General features: G+C 53.2%; 1 protein-coding gene across 1 annotated transcript in view; it reads left to right on the top strand.

Annotated features, from left to right (window-relative positions):
• The first annotated feature begins 681 nt into the window (after window positions 1-681).
• Window positions 682-15,699, top strand: part of robo2 (roundabout, axon guidance receptor, homolog 2 (Drosophila)) — a 146,334-nt gene continuing 131,316 nt past the window's right edge. The window contains exons 1-2 of the mRNA XM_030109043.1: window positions 682-1,198; window positions 12,316-12,642. Of these exons, the coding sequence (XP_029964903.1) occupies window positions 1,144-1,198; window positions 12,316-12,642 (382 nt within the window). The 5' untranslated portion in view covers window positions 682-1,143. The remainder of the gene's footprint in view (window positions 1,199-12,315; window positions 12,643-15,699) is intronic.

The raw sequence follows: 15,699 nt of genomic DNA, 5'->3' as shown, positions 1-15,699 counted from the left end.
GCTGCATCCCTGCTGGTCTTGCTGGACGGACTCGGTCAATCACTCATTGATTTCTGACAAAGATCATATTTACTATTCTGCTTCAGTATCTCAATACGTACACACACACACACACACACACACGCACGCACGCACGCACACTGCGCAGCGTCTGCTTTCTGGGCACGTTTAATTTGCAGCTCATAGATTATCCATCCTTGACCATGTTCCATGAAAAGCCTCCGTCACCTGCTTCCTCCTCTCCTGCTCTGGGAACAGGGATGGGGTTGTTCTGCTGCAGTGACTAAACTGATTCAACTGTTTGCTGTTTAACGTTTGTCGCTCACATTTGTGCAAAACACTAAAGAATATGGGTATAAAGAGCCGAGGCTGCAGTGGACCCTCTCCGGATGAGCACTGAGGTCCAGACTGCTCCCCCTCGCAGGCTGTCGCCTGTGTTGTGGCTGTGTGTGTGTGTGTGTGTGTGTGTGTGTGTGTGTGTGTGTGTGTGTGTGTGTTGCGCTGGGAGTGTGTGTGAGGCTGCCATCAGAGAGCTGCGGGCTGTGCCGGGCGCGCACACTGCGCAGAGACCGTGCGCTGCGCTCCTAGCGGCGGAGGAGGACGGAGGATGTTCCACTGTACCATGACTGTACGTTCACCGACGTCCTTTCCGGGCTGAGCGCATGGGTGTGCGGGCGGCCGGGTCCCGGAGCGGACACGCAACTTTTGGGGATCGCGGGAGAGTTTGGCGGCGGCTGCGCGCACTCGTCTGGTGAAAGTATGGAGACATCGCAGAAGATCTGAACGGTGCCAGGAAGAGGAGGACGCGGAGAAGCGCAGCCTGTGTCCCAGCCTGCCTCCTCACAGCCCGCCTCTCTGCGGGACTTCGTCCCGGAATCCTCCCGGATCGCGGCGGGTCTGCCGGACCAGCGGGGAGTTCGGGTGGAAGGTCTGGCGCTCCAGCCCGGGCGGCTCCGGGCGGACTCTCCGCTACATGGATCCTCTGCGCTTCTGGACACTGAAACTGGCTTTTGTCAGTCAGTAGGGTCTGTCCTCGTCTCCCGCGGACACGGAATAGACTAGACCGTCACCGGGGACACTTCTCCCTGCCCGGAGTTGGAGGATTTGCGCGCCTGACCCGCCGTGGATGTTTAATATGCCAGTATGGGTCCGCTAGCGCTCACCCTCCTCTGTGGATTATTGTGTTTTCAAGTTGATGGTGAGTTTAAAAACACGTGCTTTGTGTCAAACTTCTTATTCGTTGTTTTTAAATTGTCATTTTATTGTTATTTAACTTAGACATTTGAGCGCACAGCTCCTCTTCTTATTCTTCTTTATTTTCTTTGCGCACTCATTAAAGAGCAACATCTTCCATTCAAGTTCTTTTTTTCTTTTGATTTTCATTTAAATTACATGATTTCGATTATTTAACAGTTATCCAGTCTGTGGAATCTTTGCTTAAAAGAAAGGTTGAAGGAAAATAAGGGTGTGATTTTTTTTCCCTTCCTTTCATGTTTTTGGTAGAAAATCGTCAAGAGAGAAATCAGATTAACCAGAGGTGGTTAAAATAAGGCAGAAATGGTTGTTTCCCTCTCAGGATGTCACAGGTGAAGCACACACCCCTGGAATTTTCTGATTAATTAATTTCTTAAAATGCTCACATGATGAAACGCAGCTTTCTGTCAGACTCTTGGTTTTTCTGCTGGCGGTCTGAAGAGAAGTGACTCTCAGGTGGAGTCTCTCTGATTTCCCTTCAGGCAGAGTTTGGTGTGATTTTGCGTTTGGAGGCACGCGTCTTCTTTTTGTGTTCCAGTTTACGTGGTTGGATCCAGAACGTATTTCAGTGGGTGTGTGTCGGCCCAGCAGCAGCTCGGCCCCACGCAGGGCATTTCTCTGGTCATTCTGTTTGAGGACCTCGGAGACGTGGCTGTGCTTTTCCCACTTGTCCGTCTAATCATTTGCATTAATGTTAATTGTTCATTTGCCCTGTTCGTTCCTTCTGGCCCGGTCGGCAGCGTTCTGAGGGACCAGGCCTTCACCGCCCCACAAATGAGCCGCTTGAACGAAGGAATTAAAAGAGAGTTGAGGTGAAACCCGGCAGCGGTCGGGGAGCTCGGTGGATGTCACGATCGGAAACGGTCCACCTGAGGATTGCTGGGAGTGTGTGTTCTCTCAGTCAGCAGCCTGAGGGTCGGCTTGGTTTCAGCTCTGCTCTTGAGCAGGACACACCTTTCGCAGTGAGCCTGCGCACGGCGAGAGCAGAGCCCTCCTGGTGAATCACACCGGAGCGTTTTATCATTAGGAGTGAGCGGCGATGATTCACACACCTATGTTTGCCTCATATTGTTTGTTCAGCTCAGCTCTGTGTGAACCCGGCTTTCTGTTGTGACTGAATGCAAAAAGCTTCCAAGGTCCCATTTTCCCTCTTCTTTCACCTGTCAGCGGAGGCTTTTGTTGGTCACAGCTGCTAGTTTTGCCTCAGAAGCTTTCCAGCTCAGCGGTCATTCCTTCTGTAGTTAGCGAGTCAAGCCGTCTTTCTGCTGGGTTTGATGCCTTTTCTTTTCCTTGTACCTTTTTTTGGCGTCTCTGACTGTGTTCAGCCAAACCCACTGGTTGCTAAGCAGTGGCTGATGGTATTGCCGGCCGGCCAGCGGAGAGTCCGCTCCGCGGATCTTCCCAGTCGTCCGCCCGTCGCCCTCCGCCCTCCCCCCCCTCCTCCAGCAGAACTCACCCATCACCCGGCCTTTCAGGAGGTAATCTGAGGGTCCTTGGAGAGGGAGGAGCTTCCTCTAAGAGTCCACTTGGGCAGACAAAAAGGCCTGGAGTTGTATTCACTGGGCAGTGCAGCCAACAAAGCCCGGCCTTGTGAATGGCGTCAGTCAGTGTTTAGTGTGCTGTGATTAATACCGCCGGTCTGCAGGAGGGGAGGAAAGGCTGATACCGAGAGAGCATGGGAGGAGACGGGAGAACTTATTCAGACCCCGACAAACTGAGCCATGACACTCGGTTGTGAAACTGGGCGATGAGCGGAGGACAGATTTCCAGGAATCCGCCGGTCAGCAGCTGCTGTTATCTCCTCGAGTCCGCCAGGCTGCGTTTGAAGCCGGACCAGAACGTGCTCTGCATAGCGGGCATGCTCCTGCGACCCCGTGCTATTCTGAGCCGCGCCGCATGCTGGCGTCTGATGGAGGAGCTGGTGACGTCCAGTCCGTCCAGGGCGGGATGAAGGCCGCCACACCGGCACGGCTCCGATGCTGCCGACGGTCCACGGTCGGGGTGTGACATTTGCTGAGTCGACAGTAATTGAAACTACACTGTACGTGTGTGTGTGGAGGGGGAGGCAGAATCGGTGCAATCAAATATAAAAATTACGGGAATAACAATTTACCAATACAATCTGTTGAAGGTAAATGGCTGGAATAATGCTTTATTATGGAGGGGCACCGCAGACCAACAGCTCGGTTGATGTTCATGATTAAATGAGAGGCTCAAAGCGGCGTCCTGTAATGGAAAGGAAGCCCAGATTAAAATACTGGAGGTGAATGATGAGGCAGGCTGAGGTCGTTGTTAGCGGCCACGGCCACGGCTCGCCCCAAATGTGATTGTTCTGCTCGAGTTGGCAGCGTTTAGGCAGCGTTATTGTAATTGCGGTTCATTTGCTGGAATGGGGCTGCTGTAATGATGGAGCTTCATCTGAGATCCTGTCTCCCACGGTCTCGTCACTGTCCAGGAAGTGGCCTCCTCTGCACCAGTTAGCATCAAACATGAGTGGAAGGGAAGGGATGAGGGAGCTCAGAGAGCTGGCTGCTCGTCCTCACACGTGTCTGAGTGCTAAGTGTTACTTGACCAATGACGCGGCGCTGTCAGCTCCCACGACGTTTTAACAGCCGGGCCCGGCGACTCTGCGGATCCGGTTTCAGCAGGCGTCAGTCCGCACGTTCAGGACGCCACGGATCAGACTCGCCGCTCTTCAGACGGGCTGATAAAGTCAGAAATAGCAGGAAACGACAGGCTTCTCAGCTGGTGTAAATTCTGGGATCTCCCTGGAAAATGTCACGTTTTCTTGGTGCAGATGTGGGAAGGAAAATGCCAACCTCCCACAATGCACGTGGTTGGCTCTGCTGTAAGAGCGGCTCGGTGCGGGGAAGGTAACGCCACTTCCCCTGTTTTACCTCCGCTTTATTAAGCCCCAGTCAAGCATAGCCCTGACATTTACCGAGCAGAAACATGCATGATGCCCCGATGCTTCTGCCCCAAGAAAAAAAGTCAAAATAACAGTGAAAAATTACAGCGGGACCGAGTAAAGGTTTAACGCTGTTTTCCTGATGAGCTGCACCTTTACTCACAGGATTTATAGAACCGCCTCACACTCCGGCTCGCTTTGTGCCAGTATGTCCTCAGTGAGGGTGGAATCCAAACACTGAGGGGTTTGTCATACACCTGCGACCGTGTGTGTGTGTGTGTGTGTGTGTGTGTGTGTGTGTGTGTGTGGACGGAGGGAGGCGGGGGGGGGGGGGGGGGGGGGGGGGGGATGATGAATTGAGCGCGCTGACTCTGAGGTAAAGCCAGTGGTAAGGGCCTTCACCTGTCTCACACACCTGTACTTGGAAGAAAACACACCTGTGCTCCGGCTCCGGGGCCCCAGGCAGAGATCTAATCCCGACTCTGTCACCGCCTCTGTTTCCCAAACAGCTGATCAAGAGTTTAGGGCTGATCTAATTTCAGTTATATAATCCCCGATGATTAAATGATCGTGAGTGAACCGTCAGTGAAACAAGAAGCTGCTCGTTTATTTACTGGTCCTCAGTTATGATGTGGCGTGTGTTTTATGATGTGGCGTGTGTTTTAAGTCTCATGTCTCCGTGTGAGAGGGATACTTTTAAATAGTCGGTGATTATCAGAGGATTTTAAGTTCTAAACAGCAGCTGTCTCAGTGGAAGATCGATCAGAGGAAGGAAGAAAGTAACTTTACTTCATTTTTGAATTTCAAGGTCAGTGCCTCTGTGTTCTGAGTTCTCTGTGTTCTCCACTGCCGCCCGGCTCTCGGTGACAACTGAGACGATAACAGTGACAAATCAGAGCTTTTTCTTTTTTTAGAAACCGATAAAGATCCCCAAAGTTCTTCTAGTTTATTTTAAGATTCGTTCTCAGAAGTTCCTCTTTGCTTTTTTGCCTCGTTACAGAGAAGAGCAGCTTCTGAAGAAGTTTTTTTTAAACGCGAGGATCTGTCTCATGCTCGCAGGAAGTGTGAGCGCCTGGCGCTGGAGACCTGGTGGGAGGACCAGCCTGTTGCTCTTATTTTACTCGCTGCTCTGAAGCGTTGGTGGGAGCGTCTCATTCGTCAGTGTCCCTCGCTTGGCGGTCCTACGGCAGCCTTCAGGACGTCAAGGTTGAATGAGTCACAGAGGAACACACAGCCGCCTCCTGGGTTCGTCGTCACACACAAACAGGGACGTGTTGTTTTCACACGTGGCGACAGCGGCCAGAACTTTAATGTGGAATGCTCTCTGCACTTAGAAAACCTGCAATATGCTGCATGTCTGGACTGGAGCTGTGTGTTTTTGTGTGTTTCCGCGCTCCACGGCGGTTCGTCGGCGTGCTCCCGGTCGATGACACACCTTCCAGTAGTTTGGGTGGCGGTGGTACCTGAGCGGAGTGTGTCGGCCCGAGGTCAGGCCTGGTGATAAAAATGCATGAGCTGTCTGCCGGTGTGAGACGTGCGAAGATGGACAGCCGGAGCGCGACACTCCGGCACACATCCGTCACCCGCAGCAGCTGTAGCGCCGTTCGGAGCCGCGGAGCCGCTGAATGAGTGTCTTGTTTCACCATCTTCATCCTCAGCATCCTCCCCATGCATCACCCGGCCCTGACAGCTGGCAGCTTCTCCTCCCTCTAACGGCGCGGGAATCGAACACACTCCAAACCGCTGCACGTCTCCAGGGCTCCTCTTACCTGTTACTGAGCGAGTTTCAGCATTTTTAATTTTGATGTGGATGAACAGTCACTCACACACATCGGTAAGGACAGAGGAGCTCTGATCGCAGCCTTGAACATCTGAACTTCGCGGGTTCACGTCCAGGATGCTGGTGATCGTTTTTCTGGAGAGCTGCTCTCGGGCATTTGTCACGGCGCTGCCCGGGAACACCGAGTCGGCCGGAGAGTTATGAAACGGAGCGGCTGGATGTGTGTGAATGTGTTTGTGAACACTATTAATAACCATCAGAGCCTTTGTTTCCTGGCGTTAGCATGGATATATGGACCGGGGTAAATTGAATGAGCCCTTCATGCACTTATTGCCAGCACCCCTTGACCCCCGGAGGTCCAACCAAGACCAGATGAAGTGTCCCACGGTATCGAAATGTAATAAATCTCACCCGGACTTCCTATGCTGTGCCTAAAGAAAAAAAACAAAGAGAGCGCTATGAGAGCCGTGTGATTACCTCCCTGTGCTGGAATGGCGTAGCGTCACGTTCAGGTGTGTGTGTGTGTGTGTGTGTGTGTGTGTGTGTGTGTGTGTGGAGGTGGCCACTGTCCTCACTGACCTGCGGGGACGCGGCGGCGTGTTCCCTGCAGGCCAGCACCCGTGGCACAGCTCCGATTATCCACTCCCCTCTCCAGGCAGTGTGTCCTGGACACCTGAAGGCCTCGTCCCCCCCCCCCCCCTCCGGCCCTCATCTCCACAGCAATACAGCTGTTGTTCATTCCTCCCGGTTCAATCTGCAGCAGCAGCTTAGCAATGCAGGTAAAGAGATTACAATGCTTGAGGGAGAATCAATTGATACCGTTCATTTCATTGCTCTTCCCTCTGCAGTAACTGTTTGGAGTAACCCCCCGCTCCCTGAAGTGATCAGCTTTTTCAGCCGGCTGTGTTTACATTCACGTGCGCGCTGCACGCACACACACACACACAAACACACACACAGGGCTGCCTGGAGACCATCAACATAAACACTGTGGCTTGCATGTCTAATTTTATAGCACATCTGCAGGGATGAAAATGACCAGAGGAAATTGTCCTCCGTGCTGATGATCGCTGCTCGGCTGGGCTGAGTGGACGTTACCCTCGGCTGCGGGCTTCCCGGCGAGCGGCGCCGAGAGGAGGGAGGGGATGAGATTGATCGTACACTTTCGCCTCTTAAATTTTTATCACATGTCTGTGATTTGAATCGTTGATTTTCTCCAGGAGCGCGCGTCCTTAATGTCAGGGCCGCCGTGGCGACGCGCGGCGAAGGCAGACGAGCAAATGGCGGTTCAGATGGATCTGCAGGAAGAGGGAGAGGGCTGAGGAAGGCGGGGCGGCGCAGCCAGCTGCACGCTCCAGTGGCCCCGGCATCGGAAATCATTTAATCTGCATCACACAGTTTAGTGTCCCTACCAGTGGCCTGACAGTCCCACAGTGCTGACGCTATACTCCTTATACTAATCAGCCCATAAACAGAGAGCAGGCAGCACTTTCGTCAACGCCGCCGAGCTGCGAGGAGCTCTTAAACGCTCTGATGTATTCCTGCGTCGCAACACTTTAGTCTGGAGCCCGCGATCTCAGCTCTTTTGAGACGAGCCATCTGCTGAAACAGAGATAACATCACATTTTCTGCTCATGGCCCCGATAGCAGGATGAGCAAACAGAATGGGAGTAGCTCCGGTAAAAACAAAACAAAACAAAACACTGGGACAACTACTTGAAATGCAGTCTTGGAGAGTCAGCCCTCTGCAGCAAAATCAGATATTTTGTTTCCCACAGTTATCTATTTATATATTCCATCTAGATGGGGGGAGAGGGTAAGTACACAGCGTAGAGTCAATACGTCCCCCCCTCACCACCGCCTGAAATACACCCGGAGTGGAATTCTATCTGATATTTGTTGGAGGCGAGCACGGACGCGATGAGAGGTTGAGAGCAGCTCATAGAATTACCCCGGTGTTTGCTCTCTCAGTATAGATCCTGCCGGGTGGGGGGCGGGCGGTGGGGGGGCGCCGAGCTGGAACAGAGCTCATCATGTGAGCCTCAGAGTCTGCTCTGCACCTGTGAGCGGCCCTCATCCCACGGCCCCTGTCTTCACCGTGAGCGTGGCGGCGATCCGGCGGCCGGGACGGGGTCCGGCGGGCCGGGCCGAGGTCCGGTGGCTGGGACGGGGTCCGGCGGGCCGGGACGGGGTCCGGCGGCTGGGACGGGGTCCGGCGGGCCGGGACGGGGTCCGGCGGCTGGGACGGGGTCCGGCGGGCCGGGCCGGGGTCCGGCGGGCCGGCCTCTGCCGCAGCTCGTGTGCCGTGACGCCGCTGACAGCCGGGCGTAAGGAAGATGAATCTGGGGCGCAGAGCGAGTGTCACGGCAGGCCGGTGCCGAGGCGTGGACGGCCGGGAACATTATTCTTTCACCGCCCCCGGTTTCCCCCTGCCGCTCGCTCACATTTCCCCCTGACGACATGACGGATACGGCTCCGTCGGCCTCGCGCCTGGACGGGAAGGAGGAGGGAAGAGGGAAGAGGCCGGGATGCTGGGAGAAGCCTGCAGAGACGCATGAGGAGAGGGAAATGGAGGGAAGTTTAGCAGAAGTGGGGAGAGTCAGAGAAGTGGGAGGTTCAGAATGGACAACAGGAATCTCATGCATAATTCATGCCCACTGAAATCTCTTTGAGGTTTTTCTTTTTTTGTAGAATTTCTCTATTCCCTCAGTTTGCAGGGCTTCAGCACTTTCTGCCTGGAACGTCTCAGCGTCTCCGCCATGCCTCCACCTCCCAGATTACAGTGTTGCTGCATTTGGGCTCGGGCCTCCTCTGTGTTTGATGTTTTATGGAGCTTCAGCGACTGGAACTTTTTCGCCTCGGTCTGAGGTTGCCGTTGGTTACCTGTGATCAGCAAACGTCTGCTGGCAGAATAAGTAATATCTCTTCGGGGAGCCCTTCCTTTAATGCTCTGCCTGACTTTGGTGTTGGTATTGATTTGGTTGGTGGGCCAGAGTCTCTCCTGGGAGCTAATAAAAATAATTACTAAAAGATCATCAAAGGCCAGACCTTCTGTTGCACACATGAATAAATATGTGACAAAGATAACAAGAAAGACTGCCTCTCTGTGTGTGGTCAGTGGAATATGAGGCTGCTAGGAAAAGAAGTCTTCAGTATCTGCTTCATCCAAATTAAAGTCCGGGGGAGGCGGAGTCAGTCCCAGAGTGCAGTGCATCGCAGGGTTTGATCCAAAAAGTGTTTTCCTCATGTTAAAATCTGGACTCTTCGTCTCCCACAGTCCAGAAACCTGCAGATGGGGTTAATCGGAGGTTAATTGGTGGCAGGGTGTTTGGACTGGCTTGAACTGGATGAAGTGGTCTCGTGGAAGATGGACGTGAAGCATGAACTGTTTGCAACAAAGAAGAAAACAAAAACAGAAAAACAAGAAATGTTGAGAATACTGCAGAATTCTTAGATAACAGCGGTTTGGAATAACAGCCTTTCCAGTGAAGCTGACATAAGGAGATGGAAGGACGAGGCAGAGAAGAGTCAGCTTCTGCCTCAGTAAGCCCTTTCTGATTTCATTCCCTGTCTTTGTGCTTGTTTGTTTGCTCTCCGGTTCTTGCTTTCCTCCAGGAGTGGATGACTGCACAGCGGTGGTGAAAAGTAATGGTGGTGTTATTGCAGGCGGGGGAAACACGGCGTTTTGATTGGAGCGTGCGCCCTGAGACCCGGTGGAGTGCACTCGCCTCAGCTCAGAGAGCACTTGATTGCACAGCACCAATGATCACATTAAAAGGGCAACAGAAAGCCCATTTACCGTGAAGAGAGTGGGAAACGGGTCCGAGAGGAGGCTGAGAACTGACTTCTGCGTCGGTGAGGAGTCGGGCCTGATGACCGCGCGGCGCCGCCGACATTTTGTAGCGCGAAACTCGGGGCGGAACTGACACAACGTCCAGTATTGAGATTGATGGGCCTCTTCCAGAACATATTCCTGAGCATATGGATGTGCTTTTAACCTTTCCTACCTCTACATCCGGCTCTCCCCGCTCAGGAAGGACACTGACCGCCGTGCGCCTTTTACTGGCAGTGAAAGGACAATTGCGGAGGCATCTGCTGTGTTCGCTTCCACAGGAAAGAGGAGAGCAGATGGAGACTCAAGGTTTAAGTGATTAGAAGGCCGTAGATTGGAATACAAATTGGATTTAAAGAAATTAGACTGATATAAATCGAATGGAGTCGCCGCAGTTTAGTGCTGAGCGTGCGCGCTGGCCGCAGTGGAGAGCCACCGCAGGGCGCGCGGATTATGGCTGAAGCAGATGCTCCAGTAAGATAACAATACATGTGCATTTGACGCTCGGCGTGAGGGAGAGATGGGGGTCTCCGCGTCCGTCTTTTATCTCGCCCTTCATTCATCAATGTCACCGTGTTAATTACTGCTTCGTTTATTAAGTCACTCTCTGCCAGGCTGCAGGTCGCCGCCGCCCGCCACAGAAAGGCAGCTTTCTGTTAAACCACCCTCATTTTTCCACATAATGCCAGGGAGATTAGATCATGATCCCAGGGAGCAGGAAGTCCTCCCACAGGCCCCTCTCTGTGGCCCCTGTTAGCACCAGACACCCGGCCTGATCACTAATCAATGACGGGGAAATGGAGGGAATTAGCCCAAATGAGGACGAAGAGCGAACAGGCTCCCTCCTGTCCGGGGGTCAATACGCTGCTGTCTGATGCCTGAGTCCTGACGCTCGCTGCACATCTACACAAAGTAAATCTGTGTGTTTGTGTGAGCGCGCATGTGTGTGCGCACACACACGCTGACCCCACTCCGAGTCTTTGAAGTGCGTTTAGTGCTGATCAGCAGGTTTCCAGCAGCTCGGGTGCAGCTTGTCCTGGATTCCCCCGGGAGGCTTCAGCGTGGAACGCGTGCAGGCCGGACCGCCGCCGTGCGCCCTCCAGTGCACGTCGAAATGAGCCCCGACAGAAGCACCGGGGCCCGGTGACACACTGGGGGGCCCGGACCCGGGGACGTGAGCCCAGCGCTGGCCAGGAACGTTTGGCCAGCAAGAATTACAGAGTTATTGACGGCACACTGAGCGTGGTTCAGAAGAAAGAGGATTAAAAAAAAGGGGGATTCTTGGACAAGTTGCCTGATTCCCAGTTTCCCTTTGCTGTGCCTTTGATTTTTTTTGATGCTGGATCAAACTATTTGATTGCTGCATGGTTCCCATGGTCTCTGTGATGTGTGTGTGTGTGTGTGTGTGTGTGTGTGTGGCCTGCAGCGTGTTATCTCTGCGGCTAAGACCTGGTCACAGACACACTCCGCGCTCTGACTCGGGAGCATTATCGTAGCTGCCAGACTCCCGGAGCCCCGCCGCTGCAGGCCGTGGTGAAAAGGAGCGGGCCGAGGCTTTCAGCCCGGGGGATTAGCGCCTGACATTAGTCTGGACCCCGCCATTCATATTCACGTCACACATTTACTTTTCCACGCCGAACCGTTCGCCTCGGCTTTCACCGGAGCCAAATATAAACGGCAGATGTATAATTTGTGTGTTTTGCTTAAACGTCTTGTGACTTTCTGCTCTCGCTCATGCCGCCGCCGCCGCCGCTGCCGGCCGCCGCGTGTCGGCTCCGGCGGATCGCATGGCGGCTTTGTGACCGGCCTATAATGGGTGATTAAAGTGTTCAATATGTGTTTCCTCATGCTTCAAAGCCAGGAGAAGTTAAAGCAGCCATTAGTTCCAGCTTCCCGTGGCTGCGGGTCGAAGCGGCGGCGGTCTCAGAGCAGCCCGCCGCCTGTCTTCCTGCTTCGTGAGGCTCTGGGCGTTTAGAGAAGTGTTAGTTTGATCCTTCTGAATGCTTGGGTTGCATTTTGGCCAAGTTTATATCAAACAATTAGAACTGTTTCCCATAAGTAGGACCTTCAGTTGGATTGGAGCCGTGTTTCACTTATTGATAAAGACCATTTTTCATTTTTCAGGAGTCCTTGCCAGACGCTGATTAGAACGTGTTTTAGTAAATCTAGTCAAACTTTATACAGAAGCTCAATGGTGATTTTAGAAAGCTTAGTGGGGAAAAAACTTGGTAATGATTCATATTTCTCAGCTTTGCAGCATTTTTCAGGTTCTGTTTTTCCAGGTTTGACCTGGAACGATGAAATAATAGTCATCACTCTCGGAGCCGGCCCTGTATTTAGCGGTACGACGAGCTGCCAGCGGGTTTTCCTCTCGGCGTTTTTCGTCCCGCCGCTCATGCGATGTGTTGCAGTTAGTTGTGTTCATTAATTTATCTGCTGCCTTGGCCGTGTTTACATGGCGCTCGCAGCTGGTGGCTCTTGACTGAGCGGACGCCGGCTTCACCGCCGCTGGACTGACGGCTCCTCTCCGTTCTCCCGCAGGATCCCGTCTGCGCCAGGAGGACTCCCCGCCCCGGATCGTGGAGCACCCCTCGGACCTGATCGTCTCCAAAGGGGAGCCCGCCACCCTCAACTGCAAGGCGGAGGGGCGGCCCACGCCGACGGTGGAGTGGTACAAGGACGGCGAGCGGGTGGAGACGGACAAGGACGACACGCGCTCCCACCGCATGCTGCTGCCCAGCGGCTCGCTCTTCTTCCTGCGCATCGTCCACGGGCGGCGGAGCAAGCCGGACGAGGGCGCCTACGTCTGCGTGGCCCGGAACTACCTGGGAGAGGCCGTCAGCCGCAACGCGTCCTTGGAAGTAGCATGTGAGTCCATGTCTCTGCCGCTTTCTCGCCGTCTCTGCTGGCGCGGGCGTGGTCTCGGGTTTGCGGTAAAGTTTCCCGGCTGGGGATGAGCGTGAGCTGGAGCCGGCGGAGTCCGGCCTGCTGGACGCGGAGCTGCTGTCGGGTTAATGAGGGCGGACGTGACGGCTCGTCCCTCGCAGGTGAGTGGGGGTGGACTGACAGCGCCGACAGCCGGACCCTGAGCTCCGGCTCACATTACCTTTGAAGATGAGCCGACCCCCGGCAGGCGCTGATCCTCCGGCCGCCATAAGGCCGAGACAGCTTTAGCCTCAGCAGCAGGCCGCCGTGATTTCAACAAAGGCTTTGAGTTTTTTTGGTGGCGTTCACAGAACGTTCTCTATTGTCTTTTTGCATCTTTTCAAGATAATAGCAAAGTTAGCCCCTCTATAATTAACTCCTATCAGCAATTTAGCAGAATGCTGCACTTAGCCTCCCTGTTAACATAAAACAAGCAAACCATTTGCTAATTAAACGTTAGCCTTTTTCCTGAGAAGTGAGCTGGAAAAAAAAAAGCCTCTTCCACATGTGAGCGTGCCCTGTAAGGTGGCGGCGGGGTTCGCGTTTGCTCTGTGATCCCTGGGAAATGGAAGCGGAGGGGGGTTGGTCTCCGCCTCTGATCCGGTGCCCCTCGTCCCCGTGGGCGTCCCAGCAGCCCCCAGGTGCTAACTGTGTGACAGCAGCTTGATCTATCGATCGCTGTAAGAGGCCTCTCCCGCTCTAAATGAAAATTCATGAAAAATTGATGAAGTCTCCACATTATTTTATTTTCCCCTTCTCACACTGTTTCTTAGCCTTTTCTTCCCAGCAGAGGGGCGGGGGGGGGGGGGGGTTGAAAAGAGGCGCTGAGTGTTTGAAAGGCTTAAAGGTGAGGGGTCAGAGGTCAGGAGGGGAAACGGCGAGGTGAAGAAATGAGAACACACACCTAATGGGTGTTGGGAGTGACAGTTGTTTTATGAGAGGCCTTCAGCGTGTGCTTCACTGACTGGACACACTGCTCACAAACAGAGGCCAAACATAAGGCCCGTGGGCCAAAGCTGGTCCGCAGAAGGCTCTTATCCAGCCCACCCACCAAGAAAATGGTACAACTTTCCAAGACAAAATGGATTACTTTTTTAAATAAAAATTAAAATCCTAAGAGTTGCAGACACACCGTAGAGATCATCCTGAGTGAACTGGAATTCTCCTCAAAGCCGTACTGTCAGGGTGACTTTGTGAACAGTTTATTGGACATTTCACTGTATTTTCCACCAGAAACTATCTTTAAAATTGGCTTCGTGTTGAGATTGTAGTAATTTTCAGCAGTAAATGTTTGGTTTTGTGAAAATAGAAACGTTTTTCTCATGTATAGAAGGTTAAAGTTTGATGGTAAAGGTTCACCTGGCTCTAATCTGCTAGGATGAAATGGAGCAGTGTGTGATGTGAACTGCTGTACATGAAACACCTTCAGTGATCTGCAGGCCTGGGAAATTGCCTGATCGCCATGAAGGTGGACATACCAACAGGCCTTAAAGAAATATAAATGGCAAGGCAGCTTTCAGTTCACAGCTCCCAACACTCGTCTCTGCTGGTACCTTTCCTCACATAACCAGCAAGGACCTTCCTCAGGAAGTGATTCCAGGAGAAGGACTGTCAGCACGGGGAGCTCCAGACGAGCGGCAAACCCGGGCTGACTCCCCGTCCGCTTCAGTACTTCATTAAAGCGACATCATGTCTCTCCGTTCCCTTTATAGCTGCTGCTGCTGCATTACTCCGCACAGTTTTGCTCATATTGACCTGACCCGACCCGACCCGACCCCGCCGGGTCCGAGTGACGGCAGCGCCGTCCTGACAGAGATGGAGTGCCGTTTCAGGAGAAATGCTTTGTTAGAGGGTCAAGTGCAGTTCAGCGGCGCCCGTTACTGTGTCACTGGATCGCAGCGCGACAGCGGCGTGAAGTTTTAATAAAGACGAGGAAGGATATCAGCGATTTGAAGACGAGCGGCTCAAATCCCTGGAAGGCACTTGCTGGGAGTCGGAGGAGGAGATGAGGCCGAGGTGTGCTGGCAGGATTTTATGAAAAGACATTAATGACTTACAATTTTAATAACAGGTAATGTCAGAGAGATTGAGTTGGAACGCCCTGAAGCTCGTCTGCAGGCTGAGAGTCTGAAACAGTCCTGCTGCTGCGCCTCGCTTGTTTTCATTGTCTCAGTGTTTCCACTCTCTAAATCCACGCCAGCATCAGTCTGTATTTTCAAATGTAGTTAGCGGATCAAATCATCTTGCACCACATCTTTGTGAAATATATATAAACATTAAGTATTCATTGACACCGCTGAATTATTAATGTTACTCCAGTGTCATAAATATATGACCGTTTGCAGTGTGTTTTTACAGAAATGGGGCCAGTCCTGGTCTGGCAGAGGCTGCGGGCTGTTTTCTGTGCGGATTGTTTGGGCGCCGGGGTTTCTCGGCTTTCTCTCTCCGCCTGGCCGTCTTGGGGCCGGGGCCAGAGGAGGGGGCGGGGACCTTAATCCCGCTGCATTGGCTTTTTTGCAGTGATTAGCTTTATCAGTTCCTGACATCCGCCGAGCGATTGTAAAGCCGGAGCTAATCGCACACGAGAAAAGCAGCATTTAAATCCATATCCGTGTAGAAGCGGGTTTGTGTTTATGATACGTCTTGTACGCCACACCCCCACGGCCCCGTCTGACTCTGGATTGAACACACCTTTGCCCCCCTTCCTTTCACGAGTGGTTGAGCAGGACCCTGGTGAGATAATTGAATTGCAGTTCTGAAACAGATTGAACTCGGTGTCCGGCGAGCGGAGTGGCGCCGCTGCAGGCCGGACATCAAGCTGGGCGGCGCTCGCCGCCGAGCGCAGAGGAAGAGGGGGAAGAGGTGCCTCTGCATTATTGATGTGGGCCAGATTGTGGAGGTGGGGGGAGACTCCTGCCTCTCCTGGAGGGAGTCCTGCGCCCGTGTTGGATGTTGAGCACACATTGTTCACAAATGGATGGACAGCAGCATGAGCCGTGT

The sequence above is a fragment of the Salarias fasciatus genome, chromosome 14 (assembly GCF_902148845.1).
Source record: "Salarias fasciatus chromosome 14, fSalaFa1.1, whole genome shotgun sequence".
Taxonomy (NCBI): domain Eukaryota; kingdom Metazoa; phylum Chordata; class Actinopteri; order Blenniiformes; family Blenniidae; genus Salarias; species Salarias fasciatus.
This window is presented reverse-complemented; position numbering and strand designations above follow the sequence as displayed.